The sequence below is a fragment of the Equus quagga genome, chromosome 1, assembly GCF_021613505.1.
Source record: "Equus quagga isolate Etosha38 chromosome 1, UCLA_HA_Equagga_1.0, whole genome shotgun sequence".
Taxonomy (NCBI): domain Eukaryota; kingdom Metazoa; phylum Chordata; class Mammalia; order Perissodactyla; family Equidae; genus Equus; species Equus quagga.
The window spans coordinates 61,176,838-61,195,746 of NC_060267.1; the positions used below are offsets into that span (position 1 = coordinate 61,176,838).

Below are 18,909 nucleotides of genomic sequence, written 5' to 3' on the forward strand. Positions count from 1 at the left end.
AGGAGCAGATGAAGGATGGATTGAAGCTGGCTTGGGGATGGGGTGGGAGGTGCTGAGGAGCTGTGGAAAGAAAAGTCTGGAGCCGGGAATGGTGCGGGGCCAAGGAGGGACGCAACAGGACTGTAGATTCCCGGGTGGGAGATATTTCAGGCTCATTCATGGTAGGGTCTCTCTGAAAGGGTGAGACCCCTAGGACAGAAGGAACAAAGGGAAGAGAAGTGATCATTTTTATCAGGCCAGGGCTTGGGCAAGTCGCCTCAGGTCTCTGAGCCTCAGTTTCCCCGCGTATATGTGAGGCGAAGAGAGAGAGAAGCCAGAGGCTAGACTCTTTACCTGCCCAAGCCGGGATATCTCTGTCAGGAACCTGGACAGCCAGGTGGTGGCGAGGGCAAATGTGTGCTCAGGGAAGGGCTGTGTCAGCTCGTGTGGTTGTGGGGAAGCCCAGGGGAGCGCAAGGCCCCTAAGCTGCGGGATGAGCGTGGTTTAAGTCTGGTGTCAGCCCAGTTTTGTAATGTTGGGCCCTTGACAGTCATCAGAGCGCCTGGTCACCTGTAGCAGCCCTGTGATGTCGGCAAGCGGCAGGGATTGTAAACCCCATCTAAAAGACGGGGAGACTGAGGCTCACAGAGGCACGGCAACACTTCCGGTGGGGCGCGGCTCCTTAGCGCTAGAGTGATGCGTGGAAGCTGAAGCCCCTCTCTGGCATCTGCACACCGAGCGGCCAGGCTGAAAACTACAATTCCCAGAATACCATTGGGAGAAGGGCAGGAACCGGAACTGAAACTGAAGGCGGGGCTCGATGTGCGCCGCCGCCGCTGCGCGAGCTGACGGGTCCAGGTAGGTCCCGAGCCCTTTGCTGGCGCGATAGGGGCTGGGGCCCGGCTTGGGGAGGCCGCCTCGTTCGCGGGCAGGGAAGACGCCGGGGAGTCAGCGTCCAAGAGTCGGGTGGCTTGGTGTCCCGCACCTTCGTGGTGCCTTCCCTTCCTGCTTCCCCTCGCACGCAGCCTGTGGGCCAGGCGGGGTGCTCCCGCGGCCGGGGTCTACGCGTGCTGGTGCTGACCGGGCCGGAGGGGCGGAGGCAGCCTCGGTGGACTAACGCTTGGAGGGAGAAACTGAGAGAGCGTGCGGGCGGAGGCTGGTCCATCACTAACATCAGGCGGACTTGGGTTGGAAGAAGTCTGAGGCCTCTTCCACTCAGAGATGGGGTGGGGTGGAGGATTTAGTAATTCAGTGGGTATTTATTGAGCGTCTCTTATGTACCGAGCCCTCTTCTAGGCGTAGAGGATATAGTGGTAGACAAAGCAAATAGAACGCTTGCGTACATTATAGGACTGGGGAAGTTTCGACCAAAAATAAGTAAGATGTGCCATGTTGGATAGTGACAATCTGAACGAAGTGAGGAAGGTAGTCATGCAATTAATTATCTAGGGGAAAGTGTTGGAGGTAGAGAGAAGAGCAAGTACAAAGGCCTCGAGGTGGGAGTACCCTTGGTGTGTTTGACGAACAGTAAGCACACCAGAGAGTGCAGAAGACGGGAGTTGGGAGAGGTAGGCTGTAATGATCAGTATAGTCCTTTGTGAGGATTTTGGCTATTTTCTGTAAGTGAAATGGAGAACAGAGCAGAAAAGTGACATGGTTATCAAACATTTAGGGTGCTCTTACTCTGCAAGGCTCAGTACTGAGTACTCGGCGTGTGCACGTGAATTCTTCATCCTCTCTTCCCTGGAAGGGTTTATAGTCAAGTGGGGAAAGGGGCAGACCAGCTGTCATGCCAGGTTGAGTCAGATAATTGGAGCCCCGTGAAGGCAGAATGAACATCATCCCCAGATCCTCAGCATGTGCTATTATGTCAGATACTTAGTAACTGTTTGTTAAATGATTGATTGAATAACCCTAGTGCCCAGCACTGGACCTGCAATGGAGGCTCAGAAAACATTTTTTAATGGAAAAATGCTAAATGTGGGCCTAGCCCATGTCTCACACAGATTGAATAGATCTGTGCTTCTGTGATGAGCAGCTTCACCTTTGCTTTCGGGGATCGCTAGGCGGCAAGCTTCTCTTCAGTACCGAGCTTCTATCCCACGCCAGGGTTTGTGCTGTCCACTGGAGATACAGAGATGAAAAAGATGTGGTCCTGTTCTCCTCAGTGCCCAATCGGCTATATTACAGACCGTTCTGGTTTTGGTTGCAGTCGCCTTCATTTGATTTTCGAGATCACTGCATCCTGAGTTCTTGGTCTGAAAAACGTTCTCAGGGCCTATCGGAATTTGGAGAGGTCTCAGATAGAGGAAGGGGAGTAGGAAGGGAGGGAATGAGGGCAGTGGAGGTAAAATTCAGTTCCTTCCAACAGACATTTATTCAAAAACTGCTGTTTGCAAGGTTCTGTACTGTGAGCTGTGCAGTGTTTAGGTAAAGGTAGGTACACAGTGCCTCCTGCAAAGGAATTCAGTTTGGTGGGAGAGAAAAGTTGATCAGAGATCTTCCGTTTTTATAAACAAAGATAGAAAATTCTGCAGCCCCTCCAGCTACTCCAGCCCTGGCTCTCTTTCCTCCTCCTTAGCCAGACTTCTCCAGTGAGAGTCTGCATTCATTGCCTCCCGGTCATTCCCCAGAGGGGCTGGCACAGAAGGGGAGCTCACTGAATATTCATTGACTGAATGAATGGACAAACAGATGAGAATACAAAATGCTGTGGAGTTCAGAGGAGCAAGAGATCACATGGCTGTTAACCAACTAGTATTCATTTAACAAATTGGTGTTTGTTTTCTCACCCTAGTAAAATAAGGTTGTAGGTGTTGGACCAGTTTATCTTAAAGTTTCCGTTTGTTCTTGTTTGAACCCCTGAATGCAAAAAAATGCAGGTGACTCTGATGATTGGCGTAAGAAAATTTGCTCAGTCATCTAAAGGGACTATCATAACACAGGTCTGGATGTCTTTGTTAAAAAAGATATAGTCAACATCACTGTTCATATGTGAACAGTGCAGCGCTTCTGAAGTGTTTAAAAATAACTTAGTATTTTCCTCATTTCTCTAGAAATATATATAATATACCCTTAAGATTTGTGTATGCCATAAACTCATAGTGACACAGTCAATGGTATAAATAAATATGTTAAAATTTGTACTGACTATTAAAGAAAGGATTTCTAAGCAAAAGTAAATCTTAGCCTAGGCAGGAAAATGAACACAAATTTCCAATCTATAATATTGAAAATCTAGAATGTAGTTTACTTGGCCATCCTCAGGAGTGTATCCGGTCATCATATGTTCACATGATGTGTGATGGCTACCCAAAACTGCTCAGAAGACTTAACTTTTTAGAAAAACTGAAAGAACGACACTGGAGGGGTTTGAGCAGTAGTAACAACAGCCGGTATTTCATGAGTACTTGCTCTGCATCAGGTAGATGACACGCATCTAGTTCTTGCGACAGTCCTGAGAGGCGGTGTTCTCCCATCTCGCAGAGGGACTCGGTCACGAAGAGTTAAGTGCTTTGGCTGTTGTCCCGCCGCTCACAGGTGGGGAAGCATGGCTAAATCCTAAGACTGCTGTTTTCCACTACAACAGCCTGGTAAATATGTCTAAACTAAAAACAGAACTAAAATTTGGCCTGATTTTGAGTATTTGATTGAGTACAAGAAAAAAGCAATATGAACTCAACACTAGAAATGTTTTTTAGGACCAGGAGCAGGAGGCCAAACACTGGAGATCAAAATCTAATTCTTGGACACAGCCTGTCTCTGCAGTGGATGATATTTATAGAGTTATAGTAACTTAAATGTAGTTTATTCGTTTACAAGTTTTAGAAACCACCAAGGGGATAGACAAAGCACAGAAGGCTTAATTTTGATGACACAACATAATGTAAAACCTGCCTTGACCGTGTGAAATGAAAGCCTCAGCTTACCAAAGTTGGGAAATGAGAGGAGGAGGAGAGGGAGAAAGGGAGGGCAAAGGTGTTTATGTTCACAGCCCAACCTATGGAGGAGTCGAAGAGTACTGTCTAAGGTTACCGAACAAGAAGGAGAAGTTTAAAAATATTAAAAATAGTAAAAATGACTTTTGGCAATTATCATGACAGGAATGGGTATTGGACTTACCTTCTTACAACAAAAACTGTAACACTGGACAAAACAGATGAAGCAGTTGTTTTCAGGCACTGGACAATAGGCAGGACAAGACTGTTAGACTTGAGAGAAATAAATTTGAGATGGATTGTAGACCTACATGTAAAGGCTAAAATTATAAAGCTCCTAGGTGGGAACATGGAATATCTTTGTGACTTTAAGGTGACCAAAGATTTCTTAGAGGACACAGAAAGCATTAACTATAAAAGAAAAAAATGGATAGTGCTCGCTTCGGCAGCACATATACTAAAATTGGAACGATACAGAGAAGATTAGCATGGCCCCTGCGCAAGGATGACACGCAAATTCGTGAAGCGTTCCATATTTTTGTGCTGGCCAGAGCAATTCGGCAGGAAAAAGAAATAAAAGAAATCCAAATAGGTAACGAAGAAGTAAAACTCTCGCTGTTTGCAGATGACATGATCTTATATATAGAAAACCCCAAAGAATCCATAGAAAAACTATTAGAAATAATCAACAACTACAGCAAAGTAGCAGGGTATAAAATTAACGTGCATAAATCAGTAGCATTTCTATACACTAACAATGAACTAACAGAAAAAGAACTCAAGAACTCAATCCCATTCACAATTGCAATGAAAAGAATAAAATACCTTGGGATAAACTTAACCAAGGAAGTGAAGGATCTATACAATGAAAACTACAAGACTTTCTTGAAAGAAATTGACGATGACATAAAGAGATGGAAAGACATTCCATGCACATGGATTGGAAGAATAAACATAGTTAAAATGTCCATACTACCTAAAGCAATATACAGATTCAATGCTATCCCAATCAGAATCCCAAGAACATTCTTCACAGAAATTGAACAAACAATCCTAAAATTCATATGGGGCAACAAAAGACTGCGAATTGCTAAAGCAATCCTGAGCAAGAAAAACAAAGCCGGCGGAATCACAATCCCCGATTTCAAAACATACTACAAAGCTACAGTGATCAAAACAGCATGGTACTGGTACAAAAACAGGTCCACAGATCAATGGAACAGAATTGAAAGCCCAGAGATAAAACCACACATCTATGGACAGCTAATCTTCGACAAAGGAGCAGAGGGCCTGCAATGGAGAAAAGAAAGTCTCTTCAACAAATGGTGCTGGGAAAACTGGACAGCCACATGCAAAAGATTGAAAATTGACCATTCTTTTTCACCACACACCAAAATAAACTCAAAATGGATCAAAGACCTAAAGATTAGGCCTGAGACAATAAGTCTTTTGGAAGAGAATATAGGCAGTACACTCTTTGACATCAGTTTCAAAAGAATCTTTTCGGACACTATAACTCCCCAGTTGAGGGAAACAATAGAAAGAATAAACAAATGGGACTTCATCAGACTAAAGAGCTTCTTCAAGGCAAGGGAAAACAGGATTGAAATAAAAAAACAGCTCACTAATTGGGAAAAAATGTTTACAAGCCATTTATCCGACAAAGGGTTAATCTCCATAATATACAAAGAACTCACAGGGCTTAACAACAAAAAAACAAACAACCCGATCAAAAAATGGGCAGAGGACATGAACAGACATTTCTCAAAAGAAGATATGAATATGGCCAATAGACATATGAAAAGATGTTCATCATCGCTAATCATCAGGGAAATGCAAATCAAAACTACACTAAGATATCACCTTACACCCGTTAGATTGGCAAAAACATCCAAAACCAAGAGCGACAAATGTTGGAGGGGTTGTGGAGAAAAAGGAACCCTCATACACTGTTGGTGGGAATGCAAACTGGTACAGCCACTATGGAAAACAGTATGGAGATTTCTCAAAAAGTTAAAAATAGAAATACCCTATGACCCAGCCATCCCATTACTGGGTATCTATCCTAAGAACCTGATATCAGAAATCTCAAGAGTCCGTTGCACCCCTATGTTCATCGCAGCATTATTTACGATAGCCAAGACGTGGAACCAGCCTACATGCCCAGAAACTGATGATTGGATAAAGAAGATATGGTATATATACACAATGGAATACTACTCAGCCATAAAAAAAAGACAAAATTGGCCCATTCGCAGCAACGTGGATGGACCTCGAGGGTATTATGTTAAGCGAAATAAGCCAGTCAGAGAAAGACGAACTCTATATGACTCCACTCATAGGTGGAAGTTAGTATATTGATAAGGAGATCAGATCAGTGGTTACCAGGGAAAAGGGGGGGTGGGAGGAGGGCACAAAGGGGGAAGTGGTGTACCCACAACATGACTAACAAAAATGTACAACTGAAATCTCACAAGGTTGTAATCTATCATAACATTACTAAAAAAAAAAAAAAAGAAAAAAGAAAAAAATGGATAAATTAGACTTGATCCAGATTTAAAATTTCTCAACAAAAGACAATGTTAAAATGTACAGGTACATCACAGACTGGGAGAAAATACTTTCAATATGCATATCTGAAAAAGGACTTGTATCCAGAATATGTAAACTTCCACTGCTCATTAATAAAAAGATAACTTAAAAATGAGAAAAAGACTTGAACAGATGTCTCATAAAGATATGTTATGAATGATCAATAAATTGCATGAAAAAGTGCTCAGTATCCTTAATAATCAAAGAAGTGCAAGCTAAAACACAGTGACGTTCCGCTCTGCAAGAATGGCTGCATTGAGAACTCTGACCACAGCAGCTGTGGGCGATGCTTTGGAGCATCTGAACTTTGATACGTTGCTGACAGCAGGGTAAAAAGTACAGTTACTTTGGGAAACTGATGGTAGTTTCTTATGAGTTAAATAGACACCTATCCTATGACCCAGAAATGCTACCGTTAGGTACTTAGCCAACAGATATGAAAACTTGCGTCCACAAAAAACACCTGTATGAGAATGTTCATAGCAGCTTTATGCATAATAGCCCCAAACTGGAAAAAGCTCAAATGTCCATCAACACGAGAATAAACAAATTGTGGTATATTCATACAATGGAATACTGCTCAGGAATAAAAAGAAACAAACTATTGATACATGAAGCAACGTGTATGAATCTCAAAAGCATGTTGTGGGGGAAAATGTCAAGTTAAAAGGAGTATACAGTTTAAATTCACAGCTAATCTGTGGTTATGGAGAAAAGAGCAATGGTTGCCTTTGGCAGGCAGCCGAAGCGGGATGCAGCTTGACTTGTAAAGTGCAAAAGGAACGGAACTTTCTGGATAGGGGTGTGGGTAACACAGGCCCTGTGCATTTGTCAAAACTCATGGAGCTCGCTGGCATATTTTACCACACACATACACACACTCACACAGTCATTGAGCTATATCCTTAAAATCTTTGCATTTTACTGTATGTAAATTATACCTCAAAATAAAAATTAGGTGCTGGCCTGATGGCATAGTGGTTAAGTTTGTGCACTTCACTTCAGTGGCCTGGGGTTTGCGGGTTTGGATCCCGGGCTCATCAAGCCATGCTGTGGCAGCATCCCATGTACAAAATAGAGGAATAGAGGAAGATTGGCATGGATGTTAGCTCAGGACACTCTTCCTCAAACAAAAAGAGGAAGATTGACAACAGATAATTAGCTCAGGGCCAATCTTCCTCACCAAAAAATAAATAAATACATAAAATTTAAAGGTCAAGGTAACAGAAGAATAAAAAATAGGGGTTAATTTAAGTGATTTGAATTACAGTGTTTCATAGGGAGTTGATAAAATTCAAAGCTGATGAATCAAGAAGTAATGGTGTAAGCATCTGATTTCAGGTTAAAAACTTAATTACCAGAATTAAAAAACACCTGGTTAACAAGGGTTGCCACTAGAGGTGGAGTAAGGATCATTACTTTTTATTATAAATAGGTCTTTATACCATATGCATGGATCATATTACATAGATTTACTTTTTCAAAAATAGACTTTTCTTAAGATGGTAGCACACTGGACTCACTGAGAAAGCTTTTTCATTGGTTTCGGAACACTCTTTACCGTATTTTTTGGCTAGCTCTTTATCCTCCCAGGACGTTTCCAGTACAGGACTTTGCATATGGTAGGTATTCAATAAATATTTGCTAAAGGAATGGTTTTGAAAATAAACTGAAACATAATGGGAGATGTGACTTTTACCATCTCTGTGCCACCCTCAACTCATACATGCGTTTCAAAGAACACTATAAATGACCTGGGACCTGTGTCACTGCAGCAGTGAATAATCACTGATTGCTTGAAGGTGTCTGGAGTTGTGCTTGTCTTCTAAGAAGTGGATTTGGCTTCCTTACTACTGAAGCGTTTCTGTGCTGATATCTCTGCAAGACACATGCTTTTCTCAGTTCAACAAATCTGTGTTAGTATTTTACACACTTCTATTCCTTCAGTAACACAATAACACTATTTGTCATCTGAATAATACCTCTTTAAGTAAAATAATGTGATGTCTCACATAATTGTGCCTTTTTCTAATCAGAGTGAAAAGGACAGAGGACTAAGCACATGGACTGGAAATTGGAAGGGAGTCCTCAGAAAACGGAGTCACACGTGCTGCAGGAGCGAGAAGTCCTCCGAGAGGACACGGGCGAATATGGCATGTCTGAAAGCTTCCAGCTTCTACAGATTGACGTGGAATGCGAGCGTCAGGAAGGAGAGACCCTGCCCACAGGCGGTGCAGTGTCGTGCTCGGTGAGTGCAGCGAGTTGCCTGGTCATGGACTTTGAGATGATGGGATGTCCCAGAGACCCTGTTCTAAGGGTAGATACTGGTCACAAAAAGACTGGGAATGAGTTTGGTGTATTCCCAGGGGTGAATTTCTTGCTAACTGGTTTAAAGTTTCAGTTCCATTTGAGTCATAGGAAAAGTAAATAAAGTTCACAAATTTTTGATACGCTTAAGGAGATCTAAACCCTGCTTTAGGCCCTGTCTGTAATAAACTTACTGTGACTGTAGGCGTGTCACATCTCTTTTCTGAGGCTCCGCTTTCTCTAAACACAGTTGAGTCTATTTTTATTTTTAAGACTAATACCCTTTTTCTCTCCTAACTTTATATCTAAATTTAAAAAATAATAAAGTAACTGTTTCTAATATTCATTTTCCTTTTTGGTGCTTATGAGGTTCTCAAACAATTTTGTTTTCTGGATAATACAAGAAAAATGTCCAAAGAAAACAGAGACACTGGGAAAAGATAGTTGCAGCAAAGAAGAGCAAGAGAAAGCAAGAAAAGGAAAGAAGAAAAGCCAACCGTGTAGAAAATTTAGGTAACAATAAATCAGATTGCTTGTGTAATCATGTTTATTTCTTAGCAAAGTGATGTCTCCATGTTCCTTGCAGAGTGGGAATGCTGTTTTTAAGTAAAAACAAACATCTGGGAGGTAGGACCTGTTCTCCTGTTTTGTTGGGAATCAAAGTATTGAAGAAAGCAAGATTTGAGGCTGCTTTTCAAACACAAGCTGTCTGGTGCACAGCTGTGTTTCTAAGCTCCGAAGAAGAAGGAATGACACTAACAGTAGCTAACATTTGTTCAATGCTCCATGCTAGGTTCAGTGGTAAGAATTGTACGTGGATTACCCTAAGGAGTGGGTGCTTTTGTTATCCCTATTCTGTAGGTGAAGAGACTGAGGCTCAGAGAAATTAAATAACGTGCCCAAGATCTTTCAGGTAATAAATGAATTACCTGAACTGATTTGGACCCAGCAGTGTGCTCACATTCCTTACCACTCTGCTGTACCTAATGAAGGCCCGGCACAAGTTTCAAGTTTCTCTTCATATGCAAAAAGTACTCACCTGGCTGGGGAGATTTGTTTCTTCCTGAATATTCTTCTTCTATTTTCACACTTTTATTCCTTTCTGATATTTCTGTTCTAGGCATCTGCCCCCAGCACAGCAAACGTTTCCTGAGATCCTTAACCAAGGAGAGACTTTTGGAAGCCAAACACTCAGGACCAAGACTCTGTATTGATTTGAGTATGAGCCACCACATGTCTAAGAAGGTAGAACATCCACTAAGCTCCAAATTCCTGCTCACGTGAGGGAGGTCTGGAAGGGGCAGCTTTCATGAAGAGCATGACCAGCTCCTGCTTCTGTGGTTCTCTAGTAAACCAGCAAAAGTTTAGTTTTCTACACAGGGCTACTAAATTCCAGGGTGTCTGTTGTAAAGAATCAGGAAGAGAATGGACATCCTCTGGTTTACTTTGCAAATTTTTACCTATCTTTTGAGCCTAACACCTTGGCCTCTGTGATCATGTTTCTCCAGTCTAGATGGAGCCTTGCATGTTCAGCTCTCCACAGACGAAATCTTTGGCCTTCTGTTGGGGAGAGGAATATTTGCATGATTGCATGTTGTGGGGCGATGTATGTTTTAATCGTCTCTCATCCATCCTGTCGGTGAAGGAGGGATTTCCACCCTAGAGTTCTGAGGATGGCTGAACACCTGACACTCGACACTGAACAGATAAGAATGATACTAGTTTATTAGTCAGACGTATACTCAGCCCGGGGAGGGTGGGGGATGACGCTGCACACCGTGCAGGGCCACATGTGGTTGTGCTTAGGAACAGAATCAACACACAGGGGCTGTGGGAGGCAGGCCTTATAGTATCAAGAGGGTGAGGTGCCGCCTGGTTCCTGCAGGAAGATGCAATTGGTTTTTTGGAATAATTCTCTGGGCTGGCAGGGAATTGAAACCCGCCCACTGCTCGGGGATAAGCAGGAGCTCTGCCTGGTCCCTTGGATAAAAAGGATTGTTTGGCTGGGGGACCTTATCTGCGGGAGCAGGACTGGGAGAGGAACTTGCAGTTAGGCCACTCAGGGCCCTCCCGGTTCACCAGATGTCAGGGCAGCACACAGACTGGACCTTAATTTTAGGCCTTACACCGCAAAACAAATCTTTCTGTTTTCTAACATCCCTGTCATATGCGCTGCTGTTGGCCCATTTTTCAGAGAAATTAGGAGAACTGAAGATCGGGGGTGCTTGCGTCAAACCTCTAATTATAGCCCTCTGGAAAGACCAACCAAGAAATTTCTATTGTTTATGTTAATTAAGATGTCAGATTAAATCAAACTCAAGGCCTTTCTTTTTCTACTGAACCAAATCAGGCCAGGCTATGAAACTATCTTTCTATAAGGGTGATGTCTCTGAATCACGATGGAAAGTTAACACTTCCGATCCTATTATGTCTCCTGGAGTTAGGGAGAAGATGCCAAGTTTGTCTGATGGAGTATGAAAATGTCTGTATAGTAATATAACCTCTTTTTAATAAATAGTAAACATCATATGGTAAGATTTTAGATAAAAGCTAAAAGAACGATTTCATATATCACATTGGATATATAAGAGCAGGTCCAGAAGGAGGGAGAGTTCTCAATTTTCCATTAACTCACTATTCCGAGCTAGTGGCATCACCTTAACTTTGATCTAGAAGGTGTGATGCCATGGGGTGTAACGCACGCCCTGTGCCTGTACTCGCCTGGAGTAAAAGAGGCCATTCTAGTTCAAGAGATTCCCAGAGGAGCATTCAGGGGACTTACTGAGTAACCATTTGCTGATAACCTAAGTTGTTTCCACCCTAAGTTGTCCTTAACTCTTTGAAGGAATTAAGTAGACTGGCTGGACAGATCCGAAGGTTGTACGGTTCCAATAAAAAGGCCACCAGGCCGTTCTGGATCTGCCTCACTGGGTTTGCAACAGACGGTCCCCTGTATGAAGAGTGTTTGAGGATGAATGATGGATTTTCTAGTTACCTGGTAAGCCTCATTTTGATGTTATTTGAATTGTCAACTGAAAAGTAGGTTGTGGGGTAATAGTAAATTACTTTTTAGGATTTTTAAAATTTTGATATAAAATATATACATATATATGAATTATGTTTTTACTATTGCAATCTAAAAAAATTTAGAATCTCTCATCAGTTCTTATATTTTTAAATTTTCATCCTTCTGCATTGGCAAACAAATATTACCACTATCTAGGATTTTATTTTGTACCCTGTGTGTTGTATGCTAGACTGCAGACTCCAGGAATATTTTGGGGAAATGCCATGACTCCTTTCTTGTTCTCAGTAGTACACAATTAGGAAACGTGAGTTTTGGGGCAAGAGAGAGAATCCTTATGGAAGTAATGTGGATTTAAAATGAGTTTTAGGGAGTACTAAGTAATTTTTCAACTCTTTCCCTAGGATCTCATAAATGTAGTGATTGATATACAGGCAAGATTTCAGATCAGTTCCTAAGGAATGCCCCTAAGATGCCCTTGTGTGTTTGCATTATGTAGCTGAGACTGGACGGTGTGGCCTGTCCTGGGGAGCTCCCCGGAGGCAGTGAGTGTGCCCAGTGCCGTGTGCAGGGCTGCACCGTCAGCCGGGGTTGCTGTTTCTGTGTGAACAGTCCCTCCTGTGGTGCCGCCATTCCAGCTGTACTCTCTGTGCGTGTTTTGTGATTCCTGTATGTGAGCCAAGTAGACCCGCTCTCAGGACCATGTGGTCCCCTTGCTTTCCTGTCTTTGTGCCTTTCTTAGGTGATTCCCTCCACTTTGAAGGCTGCTTCCTTTTATACACATCAATCTGACATCTTTTCAGAAGTCCAGTTCCAGCCTTCCCTTCATTACAAGGTCGTCCCTGGTGTGGTCACTCCCTCATCCGTAGTCCAGGGGCGTGCTCCCTGTACGTCTGTTAGGGCTGCATATCACTTTCTGCCTCATTTTGTAGGGTTGAATGTCTGTGCCTTTTTTATTTCCCCTCCCCAGTTGAGTATTTTCTGAGAACAGGTTGTCAGACTTGTATCCCGTTGATGCAGCCAGAGCCATGCTAGATAGAAACTGGATGGATGCCCAGTAACTAGTTCATGCAGTGTAAGCTGTTTCTTAACCGAGTTCACACTACATTGGATTATTTGCATTTTTCAGCTAGACATAACAGAAGAAGACTGCTTTACTTTATTTCCTCTGGAAACCCTTGTGTACCTGACTCCTGACTCAGAACACGGTATGTACTTTACCACCTGCATTCATGTAGCACATTGTGCGCAGCCCTTTGTTTCATTATTTCCTATGTCATAATTTGTTAAAGTCACCAAGGCATATCCAAAAATAAAGGAATGACCATTAATTGCATGCATCTTATGGACAGATGCCTCCCTGGGTGTTTTGCACATGTCCTGTCATGTGCACACAGCTGCACAGAGTTAGGGGCCTTGTTCTCAGCTGGACCTTGTAGCTACCTTGCAATCCTCCCCAGTTTCCCTGGTCAACTTCCTATGTTGACCCTTCTTGGATCAATGTTAGAGATATATATTTTTTTCCCCAGAAACTCATCTATTTCACATAACTTTCAAATTTATTGGTATTAATTTGATGTCAGTATCCTCTTCTAATTATTTCACATTCCTCTGTAATTTTAATTTTGTCTCCCTTCTGAATTCTGTTGATTTGAGTCTGCCACCTTTTTTCTTGATTAGATGTGCCAAGAGTTTGCCTATTTAATTGTTTTTTTCAGAGAATTAGTAAATCTCTTTTTGTTTTCTGTTTCATTAAATTTCTACTTTTATCATTAATAATTTTTCCTTTTTTTCTTTAGATTTAGAAATTATAAAACAATTTTGATCTCAAAAATTATCATTTTTTCATTAGCTCTTGAAGATGTTGATCTGAACAAAGTTTACATCCTTGGTGGACTTGTAGACGAAAGCGTTCAGAAGGTAAGTGTACATTTCACGCCCAACGACTGGATTTTGAAAAGTGGTGCTTACTTTTAGAGGTAGCTGCCCTGTCATAATCTTACCCAAAAGACGTGCAAACTCAGGGGCAAGAGGAAGTAGGAGACTGTTCTGCCCAGTTTGGTCCTCCTGCCTGTGGCGTTCTCTCTCTCCTCCTGAGCCCTGTCAGCAGTCCCGACCTGGCTGAATCCCGTCAGGAACTGGAATGGGGAGTGTTTGGTAATTACAGAAATAGCCATTGGTGACTCCTTCCTTCCCCTCTCTTCAGTTCTGCAGGGATAACTCTGGTTTCGATTTTGACCGAGGAAGCATTGACTCAGCATTCTTTCCAGCTGTTTGTTCCTTGTGAGAGAGTGTTTGCTCCTTCTTAGGCCATCTTCCCTGCTGACGTGTCTTACCCAGAATCTTAACCTCAGTAGGACTATGCAGATTGCTTTTGCTGAATTGGAATTTTACTGGAGTACTTAGAGTTTTGAAATGTTTCTATTATACATATATTTGTTGAGATTTTATTTGTTTATATTTACTAATTAACATATTGCATAGATAATAATGATATAATAGTTAAAATGTGTAAAAAGAAGTTCAGTGAGAAATAAATCTCCCTCCCATCCTTGTCCCCCAGTGTCCTCCACCTGAGGCAACTACTGTTTCTTGTTTATCCCTCTTGATATATTCTGTCATCACACAAGTATGTGTTTGTGGGTATATTACATATATATATATGTGTGTGTGTGTGTGTGTCATACAAATGAGTATATTTTACATACTTTTTCATATATTTAACAAAGATACTTAGCTGATTGCATTTCATATATTTAACACATATTTAACTTAAATGAATTGCATTTCATGTATTTAACACATATTTAACTTAACTGAATTGTATTTATTCTAAAAAGGTCAGTGTTCCATTACTCCATAGTGATAATTTAAAAAATGGGCAGTGGAGGGGGGAGGGCTTTTAAGAATGCCCGCTAATAAATGAGAAATGCATAATAGAATTGAAGAATCACCATTTTGTCACTCCCAGTGTAATCATTGATTCAGGGAATAGATTGAGTAGAAGGCTGTGGGGGAACTGACTATTCACATGGTCTCAAAGTATCGCTCCACAGATTACAAAGGCAAAAATGTACCATTATACTGAAGTGATCTGGAGGTCATTATTTTAACCAAAATAATCAAACTTTGAATTAGCAGCAGTGACATTATGTGCCTCCCGATGTGATGGAATCAGACCTGTGAAGTATTCTTAACTAGAAAATGTTAAAACTGAATTTCATTATGAGGAAACAGATCCAGGAATGTGAGACATTCTGCAAGACAGCTGGACTGGGATTTCAAGAAAGTCAATATAATGCAAAATAAAGTAGTCGGGGGGGGGGGGCTGTTTTAGATTAAAAGAGATTAAAAAGATATAACAGCCAAATGCAGTCTCCCACAGGAGAGTGACAGCCCTTTTTTGAGGCAGAAAAGTCTGGATGGTCAGTGAGCAGTGTGTGATCTATAGATGTGCAATTTTAACACATCATCCTCTTTATCTCTCCACCAACATTTAAACTGAAAAATAACTGACACAAAGATTTGTCAGATGTGTAAGACTTTTTGATTATTACTGGAGAGTTTGGCTTCGTCACAGAACTATGCTAAGAACAGCGTTTCTTCAGGGGAGTCATTTTATCTTTAAATGTTTAGAGAACAGAAACTTGACTGTAAGCTCCTTCAGGACAGCATCCAAATCTCCTCCTAACTTTGAGTTCTGTAGTCTAGTTCAAAGTGATTGTGAAGGAATAGACTTCTTAAAAACACAATCATAGCTCATCTGTGCAAAGGAGTCTTCTGAGTGGCTGTACCCTTATCACATCTGAATCATATCACTTAAAACATTTTTGGAAGTTCTCTCTGGGAACTGTGTTTCATGTGAGTCTGAGAGGCAGGTAGTCCAGTGTCAGAACCAAGAAGGTACTAAGCCTGCTTCATGCTGTTCCTGTCGGTTAGACCACACCGTGGTGGACAGTCCGTTAAAGGACTGTAAATGAAAGGACGTTGACAAGCTAGAACAAGCGCAGAAGAGTTTGACCTGAATGATGAAGGGACTCAAAACTAAGTCATAGTCAAGGAGAGTTGACAGAACTGAGACTGTCAGTCTGGAAACGAGCAGATTCACAGGGACATGATGAGTGCCTTCAGGTATCTGAATGGCTGTCTTGTGGAAGGGCCATTTAATTGCTTGGTGTGGCTCTAGGGGAATGGAACGAGGACAAATGAGGGGAAGTTTCAAGGGAAACAGAATTTGGCTCAATATCAGAATTGCCTAGTAACCGTTACTGTACAGCAATACTGGAACAGGTTTCCTCAGCATGCACGAACTCCCAGCCACAAGGCTTGTTCATTTAAAGCCAGAGGCCACTTGGGAGAGAGGTCATAGAGGACAGACACTGGATGGGTGGTGGAGTGAACAGTTAACTATTGAGGCCCCTTCCAAACCCGAGTATGTTAATTATCTCAGTAATCTAGAAACTTTAATCCTGAAATTGCACATCGGCAGATGATCTTTCCAGAGCTTCTTACAAGGTAATGAATATAATTTAAATGAGTTCATGACTCAGGAACATCTTTAAAGGAACACTAGTTACTGTACTCTGACCCTAAGTGGTCTCAGATTGTTGGACTTTTGAGTCCTCTCTTTTGCAGTTGAGAGCCCTTCCTTTGCATTGGGGCTGTGTGCTCTCACACCTTAATGCTGTCTTGCAGCTGCTGGTGTACCTGGCTTGAATCCCATCTCCCATATCTAATTTGCTGCTACCGGTTGGCTATGAGCTGAAAACTCCAGATATCCAGAATTGCGTCTTACTGAGTTAGGACCAGGAGTGTTCTCCTCTGATTAGACTGCTTGGACTTTTGGATGCAGATCGTGGCTCCAGACTTGCCTCTTTTTACTTATTTCCTTCTTGGTTTTAAGTAGCAGTGAGTGGAAACTAGTGGATAAATGACTCCCAAATAAGTGAGGTGTTGCTGCACAAGGCATTTCTTACTTGAGACAAGTAAATATTCCTCATTATCTGCAGTTCCTTACTTATCTGCAGTCTCTTCCATTCTACTATGGGCTACTTGTTTTTAATACTCATTAATTATGGTTACAGAGGGAGATTAGAATGGTAGTAAATGGGGATTGTCACAGTCGGCTATGCATCTTACAATGAGGGTAGCTTTGTGTATTGTTTTTATAAGAAAAATATTTATCTGTGATTTACAGAAGGTGACATTTCAAAAGGCCCGAGAACACTCTGTCAAGACAGCCCGCTTGCCAATCCAGGAATACATGGTCAGATGCCAGAATGGGAAAAACTATCATTCAGAGATATTGGCCATCAATCAAGGTACTGTTCACAGGGCACACACTAACGTGTTAATGCTGGTGCTGCTGCTTTGCATCTTAAGCAGAAATGGCCCTTGAAGCAGTCTCCCCTGTGCCTGATGTGCTTGGACTTTATTGCATATACTTTGTGACATGTATTCTGACCTCTCAGAGGCATTTTTCATTTTCTTTCTGGTTCCCAACTATGTTAAAGATGGTTGAAATTGTTCCCTTGGCCTAGAGTGCCCTACCTTCAACCCATCATTAACTAGCAAATTCCTGTTTGTCGTTCAGGATTCAGTTCATAGGCATCTTGGCTGGCCCCCTCCCTGTCCCAGGCCACGTCTGGGCCCCTCTGTTCCCACTGTGCTGTGTTCCTTTCTGCTGCAGCACTGGCCATTCACAGGCCTGTATCTTTCAGTGTAGGCTGAGGTCCTTGTGGGCAAGCAGGGCCCGTCTTTGCCTCCATCTCCCTAGGATCTAGCAGCATGTGTGGTGCGGAGGCGGTCTGTTGAATGAAATACTCCAGAACACCTTTTTCCTCTGTGTGGTCACTGTGTTTTCTTTTTACCCTTGTAACAGTATTTGATATCCTATCCACTTACTCTGAGACTCAAAGTTGGCCTGAAGCATTGAAGAAAGGCGTTTCTTCTAGAAAAGGCTATGTTCTTCAGAACGCAGTGGAATGACGGGCAGCCTCAGACTGCAGCTGCAAGAGGCGAAGTTGCTGGGGGGCCTTGACCAAAGAGCAAAGCAGCAGATGGCAATGGCGCACACTTGCCTTTACTCGACATCTTGGATCTTCACTAGGATATAAGTTACTAATAACAGGGACCACATTTTATGCTCTTTTGTATCTCCATAGTGCCTGGCTCACAGGAAGTGCCCAGATACATGTTAACTAAGTAAAAAGTTTACATAACAAGGAATTAGCCCTAAAACTACATGGCTTTGGATGTAAAGCTATGTAGGTCTATTTGTGCAAACCTACTCTTTAGAGATAATTATTGTTATATCAAGTGTAATTTTCACTAAACTGGGATCATAAAGTTGTATGACTTTCTCCAGCCTCCTCTAATCATTCTGATTTTCCCCAGCTCAGTAATATGCTGTACATAAGCTTTGCAGGATCAGCCTGTCCTAACCTAGCCCTGCAGTAGCCCCCATAGCACTTCGTTCCCGCCTCTGGGTCCTGTCATCTCTCCTGTTCCGAGTATGGACGTGAAGAGGTTCTCTCTTCCTAACCGTAACCTCCTAAGAGGACAGTTTGTGGGACTATCTTTCTGTCCTTCTGAGCCTTGTACACAAACTAGATTCTTCATATATATTTGTAATTAACAGGTTAAATTGAAAAGCAAAGCCACAGTATTGACAAGTCTAACTTGAAAATAGCCAGAAAATACACTGCATCTGACACAGGCATGGTAGACAACCTCTTACACATCTCACAGATCCCTCTTCTCCTGCGCTACATAGATGCAGTTGCTTCAGTCACTCTGGCCAGTTTGGGTTGGTAAATTTGATAGCTAAGCCGCTAGCAAATTCAGAAAACGTCTACCTCAAAAGAACCAAAAGGTTACTTGTCTGCTCTGTCCCCTCCTCACAATTTAATCCCTCGGAAGCTGTGATCACTTGACAAGTTATATCAGAGTCTTTGTGTTACTTAAAAAAGGCCAGTCTTCAGGAAACATCTTTAGGAATACATAATGCTCCTTGGTCAATATATTGAATAAGTTCTATAATCACTATCATCCAAAAGGGACCTCCTC

General features: G+C 42.1%; 1 protein-coding gene and 1 non-coding gene across 2 annotated transcripts; both read left to right on the forward strand.

Annotated features, from left to right (window-relative positions):
- Nucleotides 1-773: 773 nt before the first annotated feature.
- TRMT10B (tRNA methyltransferase 10B) lies at nt 774-18,203 on the forward strand. The gene is made up of 9 exons (XM_046685244.1): nt 774-837; nt 8,546-8,757; nt 9,221-9,329; nt 9,937-10,061; nt 11,662-11,814; nt 12,971-13,049; nt 13,694-13,761; nt 17,039-17,162; nt 17,723-18,203. Exons 2-9 carry the CDS (start codon nt 8,572-8,574, stop codon nt 17,827-17,829), a joined length of 951 nt encoding a protein of 316 aa, XP_046541200.1. The 5' UTR covers nt 774-837; nt 8,546-8,571; the 3' UTR covers nt 17,830-18,203.
- On the forward strand, nt 4,351-4,457 carry LOC124231452 (U6 spliceosomal RNA). Its single transcript, XR_006886530.1, has one exon. It is a non-coding gene; the product is annotated as a U6 spliceosomal RNA (small nuclear RNA).
- Nucleotides 18,204-18,909: the final 706 nt, after the last annotated feature.